We start from the raw sequence: 18,667 nt of genomic DNA, 5'->3' as shown, positions 1-18,667 counted from the left end.
ATCAATGGCATTTCAAAAAAAAAATTATACTTAAAAACTCAGGGAAGTGAATGGGCTTAGAACACATCAAATAGTGACATCTTAATATTTTATTTTTGATAGCATTGAATAAATATGAAATTAAAGGGGAAAAAAAAACAAAATTTCCATTATTCGTTTGGATTAAAAAAAAAAAACTCTGACTATATATGGCTACCCGCCAACCACCTCAGCCAGCCGCCCATCAATTATCATTCGGGGACAGGAATGCTAGTAAACGTCATGGGTGAGCGAACCATGGGTCCTCCTCCCCCTGATGTCTGCGGCATCCTATAAAAGGGGTCCTCTTCTCTGTAATCCTGCGTCGATTATCTTCCATCAAAGTTCTTTCCATCGTTTGTTTTCTTGGTCTTAATTGAAATGGGAGACCAGGTCCAAACCCAGCAAGAAGAAGAGATCTCGTCTTCTAAACCTCCAACTATTCCACTTCTCACTCCTTACAAGATGGGAAAATTTGATCTTTCTCACAGGTACAATCTCAATCTACACTTCACTTTCATGGGTTTGTAATTGGTTCATTGTGTGGGTGTATGAATGCATTTTACTCTCCTTCCAACATGTGTCTGTTACGGTTTGTGGCGCTGGCATTTACAATAGAGAAATGCTTCTTAGCGATGGCACAAATTTTACTTCTGTCAATAATGTGCCAGTGAATGTATTAACTCTTGACCCAATTCACTAGCCTCTGCTTATGTAATTACAGAGATTGCTCTTCAGTCTGTTGCGATCTTTTGTAGCTGAAAATGTAATAATTTGTATAAATTGAGGAAATGAATTGAAGAAGAAAAAGAACAAGATCAGAGAGTCAAGAGAGTCAGAGAGAGTCAGAGAGACAAGAGAGTAGAGTAGCAAAAAGACAGAGTAGAGAAGAAAGAGATTTATATTCATTCAAGTTGATAATCCATTCATCCGTTAACATCATATATATATATATAAGGAAAAAGGTATCGGCTATATAGGAGACACACTCTAATGGCTATTACACGTGTAAAGTTGATATGTGGGTTTTGATGTAGTATGTCAGGTATGCACTCATATCGTAACTTTTTATTGTTTGTTGGTTAACAATGTTGTGTATCACTTCGTGATTGGGTTATTTCAATAGTTAAAGATTGATTTAGTTATTTAACTTCACTTCCCTACATTTTTCAGAGTAGTCTTGGCACCATTGACTAGACAGAGATCTTATAACAATGTTCCTCAGCCACATGCCATATTGTACTACTCCCAGCGAACCACCAAAGGGGGTCTTCTCATATGTGAAGCCACTGGAGTATCCGACACTGCTCAAGGGTAATATAAACTAAAAAAACCATCTGCCTAGTAGTTTTCCTTTCTGCATTATTAAGGTGTACATGTGTTTGAGATATTAGTTTCTTGGTAACATGAGTGCTAATGTCTTTTATTTTCCCCGTATATGAAGGTATCCACTTACGCCAGGTATTTGGACCAAAGAACAAGTTGAAGCATGGAAACCCATTGTAAATGCTGTGCATGCCAAAGGAGGGATTTTCTTTTGTCAGATTTGGCACGTTGGAAGGGTGTCGAATACTGGTGCGTACTTGGTTTGTGCCTCTCTTTTAAAATAGATTGTTCAGAAAATCTGTAATTTTAGCCTGCATCAGTGGATAAACAACGATGAGTTAGTATTAAGAATTTTAAGGTTGCACCGTATGATGAATTTAGGCACTTGAATACAGAGTTTAAGAAACACAAACTTAAATTATAACCACAAATTACTCACCATACGGGTCATCTTTGTTAGGATAGGGTACATACCGGTATATGAAATATGTGCTTTATGGTCTTATGATGGGAAAGTAAGAGTCAGGCTGGATATTTTATCAAATCATCTGATGTACGTGGTTGATTTTGAAAATTTGCTTTTCTCAGATATTTTACTGTATTATATGTTTAATCTTTTTCTGTTATTGTTATGTCCAGGTTTTCAGCCAAATGGGCAAGCTCCGATATCTTCTACTGATAAGCCCTTGACTCCACAACTTCGAGCAAATGGTGTGGATCTTGCAACATTTACACCTCCAAGGCGCCTTAGGACTGACGAAATTCCTTCTATCATCAATGATTTTAGGATCGCTGCTAGGAATGCTATGGAAGCTGGTGAGTACTTCCTTTTGTTTGAAAATTTTGAATTGTCATCAGTTTTGATATAGTTATTAGATATTGGAGTAAAGGATAGAAAAAGAATGTTCCCTGTAATGTTTTAAGAACTAATTCCAACTTAAAAAAATTGAAAATTAAACTACCCTCTGGCACTGGATGTAAAGAATAAGTGACTCTGCATTGTAGACATTGACTCTTCAATTGCAACAATTTAAATTTAAGTGCACTAGTTATCTTAAAAAATGACCCTTACCCTGGCGGTAACAATGATTGAAGTAGTTCTTTTGTTCAGCATTTTTTTCGCTCTTCGAGTGTGGTCTGCATAGAAGCATTTCAGATATTGGATATCAAAAGCTGAGAAGTCACATCCACTTGAGTATTGATTCATCATGTTTTACCAAACCTTTCAAAGTTTTTTCACATAGCTTGACAATCACGACTTGAAGTATGCTATTTCATTTTTTGTCATCGTTGTGCATGTCATTTTTTGATTATGGAAGCAATTGTTGCTCTGCATTTCTAAGCAAGAAATTTTGTGAGGCAGGAAACTTATGTTTTAATGACTGTGTTTTGCACATACTTGGGCACTTAAATGGGGGTCATATACGTTGTTGTGAGTTTTGTCACTTAAGGTTTTAATCGTGTTGCTCGTCTTATAAAAATAATCATTATTTACGTAATGGTGTGGGGGTTCTATTCTCATCAGAAAACACTTTCTTCCTTATTTTGACATAAGGTGACAACAAACAGCCCATATCTGTGATTCTCTGTAATTGACGTAAATTTAACTGACATAAGGTTACATTTTTCTTTTCTATGCCAACGTATTCTAGAATTACATTTAACTCTCAAGATACTTCTTTGGCCGACAGAACACTTATGTTTTTTGAATCATTACCAGGATTTGATGGAGTAGAGCTTCATGGGGCTCATGGCTATCTCATTGATCAGTTTTTGAAAGATGCCGTGAATGACCGGACAGACCAATATGGTGGATCCTTAGAGAACCGATGCCGATTTGCTCTGGAAGTAGTTGACGCTGTTGCTAATGAAATTGGTGCTGATAAAGTTGGAATAAGGCTGTCTCCCTTTGCGGACTATATGGAATCACGAGATTCAAATCCTAAAGCCTTAGGACTTCACATGGTTCAAGCGTTGGATAAGCGTGGAATTCTGTACGTGCACATGGTTGAACCAAGAATGAGAACAGTTGGAGAAAAATGTGAATGCCCTCATAACCTCGTCCCCATGCGAAAGGCTTTCCATGGTACTTTTATTTCAGCAGGAGGTTTTGACAGGGAAGATGGGAACAAAGCTGTGGCAGAGGACCGTGCTGATCTCGTTGCTTATGGTCGTTTTTTCTTGGCCAATCCTGATCTGCCTCGGAGATTTGAGCTGGATGCTCCTCTCAACAAGTACGATAGGAACACATTCTACATATCTGATCCAGTCGTTGGTTACACTGATTATCCATTTCTTGAATCCACTGCTTAGCTTTCCCAAGGAGGAAAGGTTTCATCAATTAGTTGCTTGCTGTTAATCATTCGATGTTTTCATACTTCTGCCTTTCTTTTCCTCCAAAATAATCCCACATTCATGAAATCTACTTATCAAAATGGAAGTCTTGTGCCAAACATTGATCTTCTGGTTTTTCGGAATGACATTTGTCCTCTTGGAGATAACTATGTATACAAGTATATTGTATAGATGGCTGAAATAATTGTAGTTTCATTCTATTTCATCACATCAAGTGCTGATTTACTGTCTGTTTGTGATAGAAAGAAACCCCTGTAAACTATGGAATTCCATACCCAATTCAGATCAATTGCAGGCCTCCCATCTTTTTGAGCAGAGGTTTTAGCTTCCAGGATTTTACAAGATGTGGACAATTTATTGCAGAAGTTTTAAGCTTTAAATGCCAATCTCCCTTCTTCGCTCCTGTTAATAAACTGAAGATCAATTAATGCAAACACATAAACTATGATGCTGAAGATCAATTAGCAAAATATGAAATCGCATGGGAATGAGACCTACCAATTAAAAAGAGCAGTACCAATATGAGGGGCAGAAATCATAGCTAGAAATTAAAGACCATTTACGTGTTATAATAAAGAATCAGTAGTTTGACATGTCCCACTCCATTGAGGAAGTACGGGGCACCCTAATGTTTGTTCTTTCTTGTTTTGATGAGTCATTATGGATATCTATTTTAAAAATAATCAAGCATTCGTAGTTTTGCCGGTTGATTTTACTTCTATAATTTTGTAACACCTCTACTTTTGATATTTGATATGGATCCAAACTCTTTCCATCAGGTTCGTGTGCCCATAAGTTTCTAACTATACATAATAAGTTGACTCAAAATCTAGTATACGACTACAAAAAACATTACTTTCAATATGTATTGAGTAAGGTGGTTCAAAATCTAACATATTGTAGTATACGGCTGCAAAAGATATTACTTTCGATGTGTATAGAGTAAGTGTGTGTTTGACAGAGCGGTTATGTTGATTTTCAACGCTGTTAAGCTATGAAAAAAAAAAACTAAGTTTAAAGATCTCAAATAAGTTGTAAGGTGTTTGATAGAGTTCTTAATTATTTTTACCGATTAAGTTGTGTAAAATACATGTTGTATGTATTTTTTTAATTTTATTTATAGCATTTAATTTCAATATAAATATTAATTATTATATTTATTTCACTTTATTAAATTAATCTATTTAATATAAATATATTTAGTATTAATAATATAAATTAAAATATTAAAATATATAAATATATTTAATAAAAAATCTTAAACCCACAGCAAAAAAATTTTAAAAAAATAAAACACGACACTTTTTAGTGTGGGACTCTTGCAAAAAGGCCAAGGACCCACGTACTTCAGCAAACAGGGCCTATAATAAAGGAAGGCATGAGACGCACGTACTTCACCAAACAAGGCCTAATAAAACACGTACTTCAGCAAACGGGGCCTATAATAAAAGAAGGCATGAGACGCACGTACTTCACCAAACAAGGCCTAATAAAACACGTATGTCTCAGTGTTTTCACTCCCTACGGCTACGACCGCGACCACGGCCGCACAGCAATTATCTCACATGGGGAAACAAATGCTGGAAAACGTCATGAGTGAGCGAACCATGGTCCTCCAGGACCTCCACGTCATGACTGTGGCAAGCTATAAAAGGGGTTCTCTTCTCTGTAATCCTGAATCGATTATCTTCCATCGAATTCATTTCCATTGTTTGTTTCGTTGATCTTACTGGTTAATATCCATATACAGCAAAATCGAAATGGGAGACGAGGTCCGAACCCAGCAAGAAGAAGAGATCGTGTCTTCTAAACCTCCAACCATTCCTCTTGTCACACCTTACAAGATGGGAAAATTTGATCTTTCTCACAGGTACAATCCCAATCTACAGTTTACTTTCATGGGTTTGTAATTGGTTCATTATGTGGGTGTATGAATATAGTTTATTCTCCTTCAAACCTTTGTCTGTTAGGGTTTGTGGCGTTTTTCCATTTACGATAGAGAAATGCTTCTTAGCGATGGCTTATAATGTGCCAGTGAATGTATTAACTCTTGACCCAATTCACCATAATAAACACGACCCATCGGGAAAAAAATCTCACGTGTTAAGAGTAGGTTACCCTCCTTTCTCTTGCTGATGCAATGGTGAAGCTGATGGGGAGAGGAGGCAAAACATATAAAATTCAACTCAGAATGACATATTATAATGTTATTACTGATTAGGATAAAAGAAATAGAATAAAAAAACCCTGAAAGAGGATATGCTTTGAGCTTTGTCCTCCAAATATGGAGCAAGATATTGTGGGGGGGGGGGGGCTGTGACCACTGCTAGTTCCTTTATCTCTGCCATTGAGTTGATCTATGTATTGATTTGCGTTATATTTATTCTAGGATGAGGCAAAATGATGTAATTTTTAATAATCAATGCTGTGGGTCTCTTTGAATTTCTATTATTCGAAACAAAATTGGTTCCCAACTTTTATTGTTTGTTGGTTTAACTTCACTTCCCTATATTTTTCAGAATTGTTTTGGCACCATTGACTAGACAGAGATCTTATAATAATGTTCCTCAGCCACATGCCATATTATACTACTCCCAGCGAACCACCAAAGGGGGTCTTCTTATATGTGAAGCCACTGGAGTATCCGACACTGCGCAAGGGTATAATATACTAAAAAACCATCTTTCCTTTTCTGCATATTAGTAGGTTGTACGTGTTTGATATATTAGTGTCTTGGTTTCAAACATGAGTGCTGATGTCTTTTATTTTCCCAATAAATGAAGGTATCCACTTACGCCAGGTATATGGACCAAAGAACAAATTGAAGCATGGAAACCCATTGTAAATGCTGTGCATGCCAGAGGAGGGATTTTCTTTTGTCAGATTTGGCATGTTGGAAGGGTCTCAAGTACTGGTGCGTAATTGGTTTGACCCTTCTCTTTTAAAATAAATTGTTCAAGGAAAATCTCTAATTTTAGCATCCATCAATGGTTGAAGAACAATGTGTAAGTTTTAAGAATTCTACGTCGCACCTTATGATGAATTTAGGCCCTTGGATACAGAGTTTAAGATACGCAAACTGAAATTATAGCCACAAATTACCCACCATAAGGGTCGTCTTTGTTAGGATAGGGTACAGTCATGTATATGAAATATGTGCTTTATGGTCTTATGTTGGGAAAATAAGAATCAGGCTGGATATTTTATCAAATCATCTGACGTATGTGATTGATTTTGTTTTTTTTTTCCCCTCATATTTTACCATCTTAGATGTTTAATCTTCTTCCATTATTGGTATGTCCAGATTTTCAGCCAAATGGGCAAGCTCCAATATCTTCTACCGATAAGCCCTTGCCTCCACAACTCTCAGCAAATGGTATTGATTTTGATACATTCACACCTCCAAGGCGCCTTAGGACTGACGAAATTCCTTTTGTCATCAATGATTTTAGGATCGCTGCTAGGAATGCTATCGAAGCTGGTGAGTACTTCCTCTCGTTGAAAATTTTAAAATTTCAATCAATTTTGATATAGTTATGGATATTGCAATAAAGGATAGAAAAATGCCCCCTGTAATGATTTAAGAATTAATTCCTATTTAAAAAAGATTTGAAAATTAAACTGCCCTCTGGCACTGGATGTAAAGAACTAGTGATTTTGTGCATTGTAGACTAGACATTGACTCTTCATTTGCAACAATTTAAATACACTAGTTATCTTAAAAAAATTACCCTTACCCTTAAGCAGTTCAGATATTGGATATCAGATGTTGGGAAGTCACATCCATTTGAGTATTGATTTGTCTTGTTTAAACAAACCTTTCAAAGTTTGTTAACATAGCTTGACAATCACAACTTGAAGGATGCAATTTCATTTTTCAGTGGATATTTTTGTCATCGTTGTGCATGTTTTTTTTTTAAAAAAAAATTATGGTAACAATTGCTGTTCTGCATTTCTAAGTAAGAAATGTTGTGAGGCATGGAAATGACAAAAACAATATTTTAACGACTTTGTGTATTCCACACATATGGTAGCCATATATGTCATTGTGAGTTCTATTTCTATCTGCTCAAGGTTTTAATAGTGTTGCTGGTCTTGTAAAAATAACCACAAGTCTACATACTGGTGTGGGGGGTTCTATTCTCCTCAGAAAAAAAAAAACATTTTCTTCCTTATTCTGACCTAAGGTAACTGACAAAGAGCCTTGTCATTCTCTGTAATTGACATAAGGTTGCATTTTTCTTTTCTATGCCAACGTATTGTAGAATTAAATTTAACTCTCAAGGTACTTCTTTGGTCGACACAACACTTATGTTTTTCGAATCATTGCCAGGATTTGATGGAGTTGAGGTTCATGGGGCTCATGGCTACCTCATTGATCAGTTTTTGAAAGACGCTGTGAATGACCGGACAGACCAATATGGTGGATCCTTAGAGAACCGATGTCGATTTGCTCTGGAAGTAGTTGACGCTGTTGCTAATGAAATTGGTGCTGATAAAGTTGGGATAAGGCTGTCTCCCTTTGCAGGCTATATGGAATCACATGACTCAAATCCTGAAGCCTTAGGACTTTACATGGTCCAAGCCTTGAATAAACGAAGGATTCTGTACGTGCACATGGTTGAGCCAAGAATGAAAAAACTTGGAGAAAAATGTGAATCCCCTCATAGTCTTGTCCCCATGCGAAAGGCTTTCAATGGTACTTTTATTTCAGCGGGAGGTTTTGACAGGGAAGCTGGGAACAAAGCTGTGGCAGAGCACCATACCGATCTCGTTGCTTATGGTCGCATTTTCTTGGCTAATCCTGATCTGCCTCGGAGATTTGAGCTGGATGCCCCTCTCAACAAGTACAATAGGGAGACATTCTACATACCTGATCCAGTCGTTGGTTACACTGATTATCCATTTCTTGATTCCACTGCTTAGCTTTGTCAAGGAGGAAAGGTCTCATCAATTGGTTGCTTGCAGTTATTAGATGTTTTCTTACTTCTGCTTTTCTTTTCCTCAAATCATCCTATGGATTACATTGTATGAGTGAAATCATTGTAAGCATTTCACAGTAAACTCCCATTGCTACATTCATGAAATCTATTAATAAAACTGGAAGTCTTATGTCGAACATTGATCTTCTGGTTTTTTCAGAATGAGATTTTGTCCTCCTGGCGATAACCATTTATATTGTACAGAATATAGATGGTTAAAATATTTATAGTTTCATTTCATCATATGTGAAACACCAAGCATGGAAGAGAATTATATACAGCACCCATAGATTTTATTTTCAAAAATGAAATTGTAATATTTGCATGGAACCTCCAATCCCAACTTTTTACATTCTTCACCCTTCACCCCTCAAACTTCTTTCCCTTTTATTTTTCCCTTATATACAAACAACTCAATCAGATGGACTTATTTGTTATTCTCTTCTCCACTTCAAAGGGAATATACTGGGAAGAGACTAGTAAGGAATACTGACATCATGACTATTGTATCGTGGAACCAATACATCAAAATCACTTACAGTCCATTCTGCAGTCTCCCCTCCCTGGCTAACATATATTTCTGTACCGGCATTAATCGAAGGCCACACTCGTTTTGCTGGTTTTGTTCCTGGGTCCTGAACAAAACAAGAGTAATAAGCTCTTTTTAAATCCCTAAACAATGGATAGTTGAAGCACCAAATAACTAATTAGAAAAACACCATAGTAACTACAAAAACACCACAATGCTCCTAGTTCTGAACCCATGCAGTGAAAGCAACTTTACAACTATCACATCTAACTAAGAAAACAGAATATAAGAAGAAATGTTCACTGTAGAAGATTATGGGAATATGGAATATACAGAATGCTATTCTTTTGGCTCCCACTTCACAAAAAAGAAGATCAAGTCCAGAAAAAAGACCTTTCAGACACTTTAATGGGGAAATCACTATGAAACATGGGGAATATTTTATCCAGCAATTTGGTGATTTATACAGAAACCAGGCTATTGGCAAAACAATACCTGATAAAAGTATAGACGACTAGAAAGGGACCCCACATCAAGCTCCCAAGTCCTGGAGTTCCCAATCCATCCATCTCCTTTCTTTTCAGGGTAGCCATGCACAGCCCATTCATGAAATCTACTTATCAAAATGGAAGTCTTGGAGATAACTATGTATACAAGTATATTGTATAGATGGCTGAAATAATTGTAGTTTCATTCTATTTCATCACATCAAGTGCTGTTTTACTGTCTGTTTGTGATGGAAAGAAACACCTGTAAACTCTGTGGAATTCCATACCCAATTCAGATCAATTGCAGACCTCCATCTTTTTGAGCAGAGGTTTTAGCTTCCAGGATTTTACAAGATGTGGACAATTGATTGCAGAAGTTTTAAGCTTTAAATGCCAATCTCCCATTTGGGTTCTTCGCTCCTGTTAATAAACTGAAGATCAATTAATGCATACACATAAACTATGATGCTGAAGATCAATTAGCAAAATATGAAATCATAGACCTACCAATTAAAAAGAGCAGTACCAATATGAGGGGCAGAAATCATAGCTAGAAATTAAAGACCATTTACGTGTTATAATAAAGAATCAGTAGTTTGACATGCCCCACTCTATTGAGGAAGTACGGGGCACCCTGCGTAGTAGTGTTTGTTCTTTCTTGATTTGATGAGTCATTATTGATATCTATTTTAAAAATAATCGAGCAATCAATCGTAGTTTTGCCGGTTGATTTGATTTCTATAATATTTGTAACAGGTCTATTTTTTATATTTGATATGGAACTAAACTCTTTCCGTCAAATTCGTGTGTCCATAAGTTTCTAATTGTACGTGATAAGTTGGCTCAAAATCTAATATACGGTTGCAAAAGACATTACTTTCGATATGTATTGAGAAAGTTGGTTCAAAACCTAACATCTAGTAATATACGGCTGTAAAAGATATTACTTTCGGTTTGTATAGTGTGTGCTTGGCAGAGTGGGTGAAAAACAAACTGAGCTTAACATTCTGAAATAAGCTGTGTGTTTGATAGAACTGTTAACTGTTGACAACGATTAAGTTGTGTAAAAAAATATGTTGTTTGTATTTTTTTAATTTTATTTATTTCAATTCATTTCAATATAAATATTAATTATTATATTTATTTCACTTTATTAAATTAATCTATTTAATATTAATAATATAAAATACAATATTTAAATATATTTAATAAAAAATCCTAAACCCACAGCAAAAACATTTTAAAAAAATAAAAACAGCCCTTTTATCAGACGGACAATGCTAGAGACACCCAAAATATCACCCCAAAAGTCTCCCATATCTATGTGGCTTTAAAATAGTCATTGATTAAAAACACACATGTAGAACCCACTTTACATCCAACACTCCAAGTTAAATGGGGTCTTTTGGGGTCTTAAACATTATTCTTATCAGACCCACGTACTTCAACAAACAGGGCCTATAATAAAAAAGGCATGAGACCCACGTGTTCACCAAACAAGACCTATAATAAAACACGTATGTCAGTGTTTTCACTGCCTACGGCTACGACCACAGCCGCACAGCAATGATGTCACATGGGGAAACAAATGCCAGAAAACGTCATGAGTGAACGAACCATGGACCTCCACCCAATGACTGTGGCAACCTATAAAAGGGGTTCTCTTCGCTGTAATCCTGAATCGATTATCTTCCATCGAATTCATTTCCTTTGTTTGTTTCGTTGATCTTACTGGTTAATATCCATATACAGCAAAATCGAAATGGGAGACGAGGTCCGAACCCAGCAAGAAGAAGAGATCGTGTCTTCTAAACCTCCAACTATTCCTCTTCTCACACCTTACAAGATGGGAAAATTTGATCTTTCTCACAGGTACAATCCCAATCTACAGTTTACTTTCATGGGTTTGTAATTGGTTCATTGTGTGGGTGTATGAATATAGTTTATTCTCCTTCAAACATGTGTCTGTTAGGGTTTGTGACGTTTTTCCATTTACGATAGAGAAATGCTTCTTAGCGATGGCTTATAATGTGCCAGTCAATGTATTAAATCTTGAACCAATTCACCATAATAAACATGACCCATCGGGAAAAAAATCTCACGTGTTAAAGAGTACTGGTTGCCCTCCTTTCTCTTGCTGATGCAATGGTGAAGCTGATGGGGAGAGGAGGCAAAACATATAAAATTCAACTCAGAATGACATTATAATGTTATTACTGATTAGGATAAAAGAAATAGAATAAAAAAGAACCCTGAAAGAGGAGATGCTTTGAGCTTTGTCCTCCAAATATGGAGCAAGATATTGTGGGGGGCTGTGACCACTGCTAGTTCCTTTATCTCTGCCATTGAGTTGATCTATGTATTGATTTGTGTTATATTTGTTCTAGGATGAGGCAAAATGATACAATTTTTAATAATCAATGCTGTGGGTCTCTTTGAATTTCTATTATTCGAAACAAAATTGGTTCCCAACTTCTATTGTTTGCTGGTTAACTTCACTTCCCTATATTTTTCAGAATTGTTTTGGCACCATTGACTAGACAGAGGTCTTATAATAATGTTCCTCAGCCACATGCCATATTATACTACTCCCAGCGAACCACCAAAGGGGGTCTTCTTATATGTGAAGCCACTGGAGTATCCGACACTGCTCAAGGGTATAATATACTAAAAAACCATCTTTCCTTTTCTGCATTAGTAGGGTGTGTGTGTTTGAGATATTAGTTTCTTGCTTTCAAACATGAGTGCTAATGTCTTTTATTTTCCCAATATATGAAGGTATCCACTTACGCCAGGTATATGGACCAAAGAACAAGTTGAAGCATGGAAACCCATTGTAAATGCTGTGCATGCCAAAGGAGGGATTTTCTTTTGTCAGATTTGGCATGTTGGAAGGGTCTCAAGTACTGGTGTGTAATTGGTTTGTCCCTTCTCTTTTAAAATAAATTGTTCAAGGAAAATCTCTAATTTCAGCATCCATCAATGGTTGAAGAACAATGTGTAAGTTTTAAGAATTCTAAGTCGCACCTTATGATGAATTTAGGCCCTTGGATACAGAGTTTAAGATACGCAAACTTAAATTATAGCCACAAATTACCCACCATAAGGGTCGTCTTTGTTAGGATAGGGTACAGTCCTGTATATGAAATATGTGCTTTATGGTCTTATGTTGGGAAAATAAGAATCAGGCTGGATATTTTATCAAATCATCTGACGTATGTGATTGATTTTGTTTTTTTTTTCCCTCATATTTTACCATCTTAGATGTTTAATCTTCTTCCATTATTGGTATGTCCAGATTTTCAGCCAAATGGGCAAGCTCCAATATCTTCTACCGATAAGCCCTTGCCTCCACAACTCTCAGCAAATGGTATTGATTTTGATACATTCACACCTCCGAGGCGCCTTAGGACTGACGAAATTCCTTTTGTCGTCAATGATTTTAGGATCGCTGCTAGGAATGCTATTGAAGCTGGTGAGCACTTCCTCTCGTTGAAAATTTTAAAATGTCCAATCAGTTTTGATATAGTTATGGATATTGCGATAAAGGATAGAAAAATGCCCCCTGTTATGATTTAAGAATTAATTCCTATTTAAAAAAGATTTGGAAATTAAACTGCCCTCTGGCACTGGATGTAAAGAACAAGTGATTTTGTGCATTGTAGACACTGACTCTTCATCTGCAACAATTTAAGCACACTAGTTATCTTAAAAAAATTACCCTTACCCTTAAGCTTTTTTTTGCTCTTCAAAGTGTTGTCTGTGTAGAAGCAGTTTCAGATATTGGATATCAGAAGTTGAGAAGTCACATCCACTTGAGTATTGATTAGGTCATGTTTTACCAAACCTTTCAAAGTTTATTAACATAGCTTGACAATCACGACTTGAAGGATGCTATTTCATTTTTCGGTGGATATTTTTGTCATCGTTTTGCATGTTATTTTTTTTGTTATTATGGTAACAATTGCTGTTCTGCATTTCTAAGTAGGAAATGTTGTGAGGCATGGAAATGACAAAAACAATATTTTAACAACTTTGTGTGTTCCACACATATTGCGGTCATATATATGTTGTTGTGAGTTCTATTTCTATCAACTCAAGGTTTTAATAGTGTTGCTGGTCTTGTAAAAATAACCTCAAGACTACATACTGGTGTGGGGGTTCTATTCTCATCGGAAAAAACATTTTCTTCCTTCTTTTGACATAAGGTGATTGACAAAGAGCCCATCTCTTTGTCATTCTCTGTAATTGACATAAGGTTACATTTTTATTTTTCTGTGTAACGTATTCTAGAATTACGTTTAACTCTGAAGATACTTCTTTGGTCAACAGAACACTTATGTTTTTGAATCATTCCCAGGATTTGATGGAGTTGAGGTCCATGGGGCTCATGGCTACCTCATTGATCAGTTTTTGAAAGACGCTGTGAATGACCGGACAGACCAATATGGTGGATCCTTAGAGAACCGATGCCGATTTGCTCTGGAAGTAGTTGATGCTGTTGCTAATGAAATTGGTGCTGATAAAGTTGGAATAAGGATGTCTCCCTTTGCCGGCTATATGGAATCACATGATTCAAATCCTGAAGCCTTAGGACTTTACATGGTCCAAGCCTTGAATAAACGAGGGATTCTGTACGTGCACATGGTTGAGCCAAGAATGAAAAAAGTTGGAGAAAAATGTGAATCCACTCATAGCCTTGTCCCCATGCGAAAGGCTTTCAATGGTACTTTTATTTCAGCGGGAGGTTTTGACAGGGAAGATGGGAACAAAGCTGTGGCAGAGGACCGTACCGATCTCGTTGCTTATGGTCGCATTTTCTTGGCCAATCCTGATCTGCCTCGGAGATTTGAGCTGGATGCCCCTCTCAACAAGTACAATAGGGAGACATTCTACATACCAGATCCAGTCGTTGGTTACACTGATTATCCATTTCTTGATTCCACTGCTTAGCTTTGTCAAGGAGGAAAGGTCTCATCAATTGGTTGCTTGCAGTTATTAGATGTTTTCTTACTTCTGCTTTTCTTTTCCTCAAATCATGGATTACATTGTATGAATGAATCATTGTAAGCATTTCACAGTAAACTCCCATTGCTACATTCATGAAATCTACTTAATAAAACTGGAAGTCTTGTGTCAAACATTGATCTTCTGGTCTTTTCAGAATGAGATTTTGTCCTCCTGGAGATGACCATACAGATGGTTAAAATATTTATAGTTTCATTTCATCATACGTGAAATACCAAGCATAGAAGAGGATTATATACAGCACCCATATATTTTATTTTCAAAAATGAAATTGTAATATTTACATGGAACCTCCAATCCCAACTTTTTACATTCTTCACCCTTCACCCCTCAAACTTCTTTCCCTTTTATTTTTCCCTTATATACAAACAACTCAATCAGATGGACTTATTTGTTATTCTCTTCTCCACTTCAAAGAGAATATACTGGGAAGAGACTAGTAAGGAATACTGACATCATGACTATTGTATCGTGGAACCAATACATCAAAATCACTTACAGTCCATTCTGCAGTCTCCCCTCCCTGGCTAACATATATTTCTGTACCGGCATTAATCGAAGACCACACTCGTTTTGCTGGTTTTGTTCCTGGGTCCTGAACAAAACAAGAGTAATAAGCTCTTTTCAAATCCCTAAACAATGGATATTTGAAGCACTAAATAACTAATTAGAAAAACACCATAGTAACTACAAAAACACCACAAAGCTCCTAGTTCTGAACCCATGCAGTGAAAGCAACTTTACAACTATCACATCTAACTAAGAAAACAGAATATAAGAAGAAATGTTCACTGTAGAAGATTATGGGAATATGGAATATACAGAATGCTATTCTTTTGGCTCCCACTTCACAAAAAAGAAGATCAAGTCCAGAAAAAAGACCTTTCAGACACTTTAATGGGGAAATCACTATGAAACATGGGGAATATTTTATCCAGCAATTTGGTGATTTATACAGAAACCAGGCTATTGGCAAAACAATACCTGATAAAAGTATAGACGACTAGAAAGGGACCCCACATCAAGCTCCCAAGTCCTGGAGTCCCCAATCCATCCATCTCCTTTCTTTTCAGGGTAGCCATGCACAGCCCATTCAGGATGTGGAAGTATTTGCACCAACTCCTGTGCTTGAGGGTTACTATATGGATCACAGACATCATATGGCTCCTCTGGATATTTGGCATTCCCTGGACTGCAGTAAAGATGATAAGCAGAATATGGAAACCGTGATGTCTCATTTCTGTATATCACTTTACCAGTATGACTAACATGGTACGGTGGGCAGGAAACCAGATTATCCGGGCGGCACCAGCTTGTAGTGGCTGGGTTAATTATCATCTCACTGTATCTAGTCACATCTGTCAGAACATCACCATCACAAGGATCTCCATTGTTCTTCCAACAGCTTCCAATATCAAGAAGATAAAATTGACTGTTGGGCCCTCCTCCTTGTTTTACATTAAGGGTCAATTTCACCTTGAAATTTGGAGACTCTGGCAACTGAACTGAGGCAAAGTGTAATTGAAATTAGTAGGCCATCATATTCAAGTTCAAACTTTTTGTAAGGTACATAAATCTTGAAAACTAAGACACTTGATAACCTTAAACAAGCAACAATTTGAAGAACATAATTGACAAAAAGCAACATAACTTTTAAAATTCTCCTTGAACTTTATATAGATTAAACATACATAAGGAAAAAATATGATGCCCTGTTGCCATAGACTTTCAGCTTAAATAGCATTCTAAGACCTATTTAGAGCAGCAGAAAAGCATGTGTCACAAGTTCACAACAATGCTAGCTAGCAAGTCATTATATGCAAATTGACAAACCTTTCTCATAATGCCACTGCCACTGTAGTGATAGCCGCCATTAAATCCATCTGTTGCATCTGCACGCAGATACAGCATAAGCCATGGATACTTTGCAGATGTTGTCAATTTGTGTGAAAAAATCCAACTCCCTGTGCTCGTATTCTTGCACCAATAGACTGAAAAGAAGGAATTCCTCCCCACACCTTTGCTCAAGTCAGCATCAAGATCATATGTACCATAAAATCCTCCACTCAAGGAGTATAATTGGTCACTAAATGAAACCAGACTGGAGTGATTATGGTATATAAGTGGTTGATTCATACAACCTTCACCAAAACATGGAAAGTTTCTGTCCGTTATTATTTTGCTTACTTTCTTGCCATTTTCAGGACAAAGTGTAGTGTTTTTGTCAAAGTTTCCATTTTTTAGCATAATCATCCAAAACTGCCAAGGTCTTGGGGCTTCATGAACCTCACATAGAGAACCCAAGTAAAGTTCCTTCTCCACTGCATACAAATCTGGATTTTCATATGATTTGAATTCCATAACAGGAAACTTATCACCTGCTGCTAAGCTGTTATCAGAATCCTTCACTTTCTGATGAACTTCACACTTGCTCCCATTACTGAGAAAGCCGTCACCCAAGGTGTCTGAAAGTTGGAAACAAAAGGGCTAGCAAGACTGTCCGGCATTTGAGAATCAAAACTTCAGAGTTTCTAGATGTTCTTTCATAAATGCGAATTCTTGAGTTTATGCATATATACTATACCATTCAAATTATATCCGTACATTTTCCTTCAGATCGAAAATAAGAATGCATTCACAAAATTCAAAGCAATTTAAGAACATTCATTACATATAAACAAAGAAACAATTCCAGAAATTTTACTGACTGACTCACTCACACACATAATTGCATAGCAATGGAGAACAAGAATTACCAGTGAGGAGAGGGCAGTAGAGATCAGCACAATCGGCAATCCTTGGGCTTCCCATGTTGGGTACCTCAAATCCTACTTCATTGCAGAAGTTCCAAGCTTCTAATGCAACTCTCACATTTGGGTTCTTCATTCCTGGATCTCCTATGGCTGATATATACTCCGAATCGTGCTTTTGTGTTGTTAATTTACTACAACAAAACCACGCCATACTCATAAGAAACAACATTCTCCAAATAACACAAAATGGTAATGGAGTCTCAGAACTCATGCCCATTTTTTCCGACGGAAAGAACAAGGATTTGAAGCTACAAGACTCTCAGTTTTGAGGTTTTGCATTTGAGCAGAGTAGGGGACGGCGTGGGTTACACGCACCGCATACCGTCGGAAGCGCGCGTAATGGCGAAGAGTTTTCTGAAACAGAGAGAAAGAAAATGATGCTTAACCTTAATGATGCTGATTAACAATAAATCAATTTACGTCAAATAATGACAAAATTAAATTGATATAACAGACTAATAATTGTAATAGTCAAATGATTAGTTTACAGTTTTTAATGAAGAACAATATTGGCATGCCACATTAATCCACGTTCCTTATCATTAGGGAGTGAAAACCATGGATTACAATCGATTTTTTCACATAAATTTAACCGATCGATCAGTTGGTTTTCGATTGGTTCGTTAAAGACATATGACTTTTTTTTGAAAATAACCGATCAATCGATTCGATTATCGGTCATTCGGTTAATTTGTAATTTTTTTTACAACCCTACTTACCATATCAAGGATTTTTTGTGGGCTTGCAATCCTAAGGTGTTCGAGGTCTGTTGTAGTGATGTATCCCCTTTCAAGATCATTTTTTATTGTTAAAAAAATCATAAATGTGTAGTATTAAGTCTAACAAATCAACAATACTTTTTGTTTGGCACAAAAAATCAAATTAATCGCGATTGAAAACGTCAAATGTTTAGAGTTTACCAACGAATTGCTATTTATTGTTTCACATTCAATTTGATTTTTGTTTATAACAAAAAATATATCGTTTGATCCGTTAAGCTAAATACTAGTGATACTACTTGAACGGGGCCTAGTGTACTAACATTACGACACGCCCCCAGTGACTCCTTGTGTTAGGTGGTTTTAGCCCTTTAGAAGTGGTAAGCTCTACGACTACGAGTGTATGTCA

The 18,667-nt window shown here is 36.5% G+C and overlaps 4 protein-coding genes across 4 annotated transcripts; 3 read left to right on the top strand and 1 right to left on the bottom strand.

The window, feature by feature from the left end:
- The first annotated feature begins 246 nt into the window (after positions 1-246).
- Positions 247-3,996, top strand: LOC119984088 (putative 12-oxophytodienoate reductase 11). The gene is made up of 5 exons (XM_038827855.1): positions 247-509; positions 1,192-1,332; positions 1,463-1,593; positions 1,984-2,160; positions 3,065-3,996. Exons 1-5 carry the CDS (start codon positions 400-402, stop codon positions 3,655-3,657), a joined length of 1,152 nt encoding a protein of 383 aa, XP_038683783.1. The 5' UTR covers positions 247-399; the 3' UTR covers positions 3,658-3,996.
- A 1,371-nt stretch (positions 3,997-5,367) lies between these two features.
- On the top strand, positions 5,368-8,820 carry LOC119984086 (putative 12-oxophytodienoate reductase 11). Its single transcript, XM_038827852.1, has 5 exons — positions 5,368-5,569; positions 6,219-6,359; positions 6,483-6,613; positions 7,004-7,180; positions 8,033-8,820. Exons 1-5 carry the CDS (start codon positions 5,460-5,462, stop codon positions 8,623-8,625), a joined length of 1,152 nt encoding a protein of 383 aa, XP_038683780.1. The 5' UTR covers positions 5,368-5,459; the 3' UTR covers positions 8,626-8,820.
- A 2,528-nt stretch (positions 8,821-11,348) lies between these two features.
- Positions 11,349-14,839, top strand: LOC119984087 (putative 12-oxophytodienoate reductase 11). Its single transcript, XM_038827853.1, has 5 exons — positions 11,349-11,570; positions 12,215-12,355; positions 12,477-12,607; positions 12,997-13,173; positions 14,059-14,839. Exons 1-5 carry the CDS (start codon positions 11,461-11,463, stop codon positions 14,649-14,651), a joined length of 1,152 nt encoding a protein of 383 aa, XP_038683781.1. The 5' UTR covers positions 11,349-11,460; the 3' UTR covers positions 14,652-14,839.
- Positions 14,840-14,949: 110 nt separating this feature from the next.
- Positions 14,950-17,929, bottom strand: LOC119984085. Its single transcript, XM_038827851.1, has 4 exons — positions 17,483-17,929; positions 16,560-17,191; positions 15,711-16,226; positions 14,950-15,321 (listed from the first exon to the last, which is right to left on the bottom strand). Exons 1-4 carry the CDS (start codon positions 17,754-17,756, stop codon positions 15,163-15,165), a joined length of 1,581 nt encoding a protein of 526 aa, XP_038683779.1. The 5' UTR covers positions 17,757-17,929; the 3' UTR covers positions 14,950-15,162.
- Between the last annotated feature and the right edge of the window lie 738 nt (positions 17,930-18,667).

This window comes from Tripterygium wilfordii, chromosome 18, assembly GCF_013401445.1.
Source record: "Tripterygium wilfordii isolate XIE 37 chromosome 18, ASM1340144v1, whole genome shotgun sequence".
NCBI lineage: Eukaryota > Viridiplantae > Streptophyta > Magnoliopsida > Celastrales > Celastraceae > Tripterygium > Tripterygium wilfordii.
This window is presented reverse-complemented; position numbering and strand designations above follow the sequence as displayed.

What these genes read in the sequence shown, in the direction of transcription:
- LOC119984088 (XM_038827855.1), top strand. Translation starts at nt 400, where the DNA reads ATGGGAGACCAGGTCCAAACCCAGCAAGAAGAAGAGATCTCGTCTTCT. An exon ending in AAATTTGATCTTTCTCACAG is followed by an intron (nt 510 to 1,191) that starts GTACAATCTCAA and finishes TACATTTTTCAG; the next exon opens with AGTAGTCTTGGCACCATTGA. An exon ending in GTATCCGACACTGCTCAAGG is followed by an intron (nt 1,333 to 1,462) that starts GTAATATAAACT and finishes CCGTATATGAAG; the next exon opens with GTATCCACTTACGCCAGGTA.
- LOC119984086 (XM_038827852.1), top strand. Translation starts at nt 5,460, where the DNA reads ATGGGAGACGAGGTCCGAACCCAGCAAGAAGAAGAGATCGTGTCTTCT. An exon ending in TGGAAGGGTCTCAAGTACTG is followed by an intron (nt 6,614 to 7,003) that starts GTGCGTAATTGG and finishes TGGTATGTCCAG; the next exon opens with ATTTTCAGCCAAATGGGCAA. An exon ending in TAGGAATGCTATCGAAGCTG is followed by an intron (nt 7,181 to 8,032) that starts GTGAGTACTTCC and finishes AATCATTGCCAG; the next exon opens with GATTTGATGGAGTTGAGGTT.
- LOC119984087 (XM_038827853.1), top strand. Translation starts at nt 11,461, where the DNA reads ATGGGAGACGAGGTCCGAACCCAGCAAGAAGAAGAGATCGTGTCTTCT. An exon ending in TGGAAGGGTCTCAAGTACTG is followed by an intron (nt 12,608 to 12,996) that starts GTGTGTAATTGG and finishes TGGTATGTCCAG; the next exon opens with ATTTTCAGCCAAATGGGCAA. An exon ending in TAGGAATGCTATTGAAGCTG is followed by an intron (nt 13,174 to 14,058) that starts GTGAGCACTTCC and finishes AATCATTCCCAG; the next exon opens with GATTTGATGGAGTTGAGGTC.
- LOC119984085 (XM_038827851.1), bottom strand. Translation starts at nt 17,756, where the DNA reads ATGGGCATGAGTTCTGAGACTCCATTACCATTTTGTGTTATTTGGAGA. An exon ending in GCAGTGGCATTATGAGAAAG is followed by an intron (nt 16,227 to 16,559) that starts GTTTGTCAATTT and finishes GCCTCAGTTCAG; the next exon opens with TTGCCAGAGTCTCCAAATTT. An exon ending in GTCGTCTATACTTTTATCAG is followed by an intron (nt 15,322 to 15,710) that starts GTATTGTTTTGC and finishes TGTTTTGTTCAG; the next exon opens with GACCCAGGAACAAAACCAGC.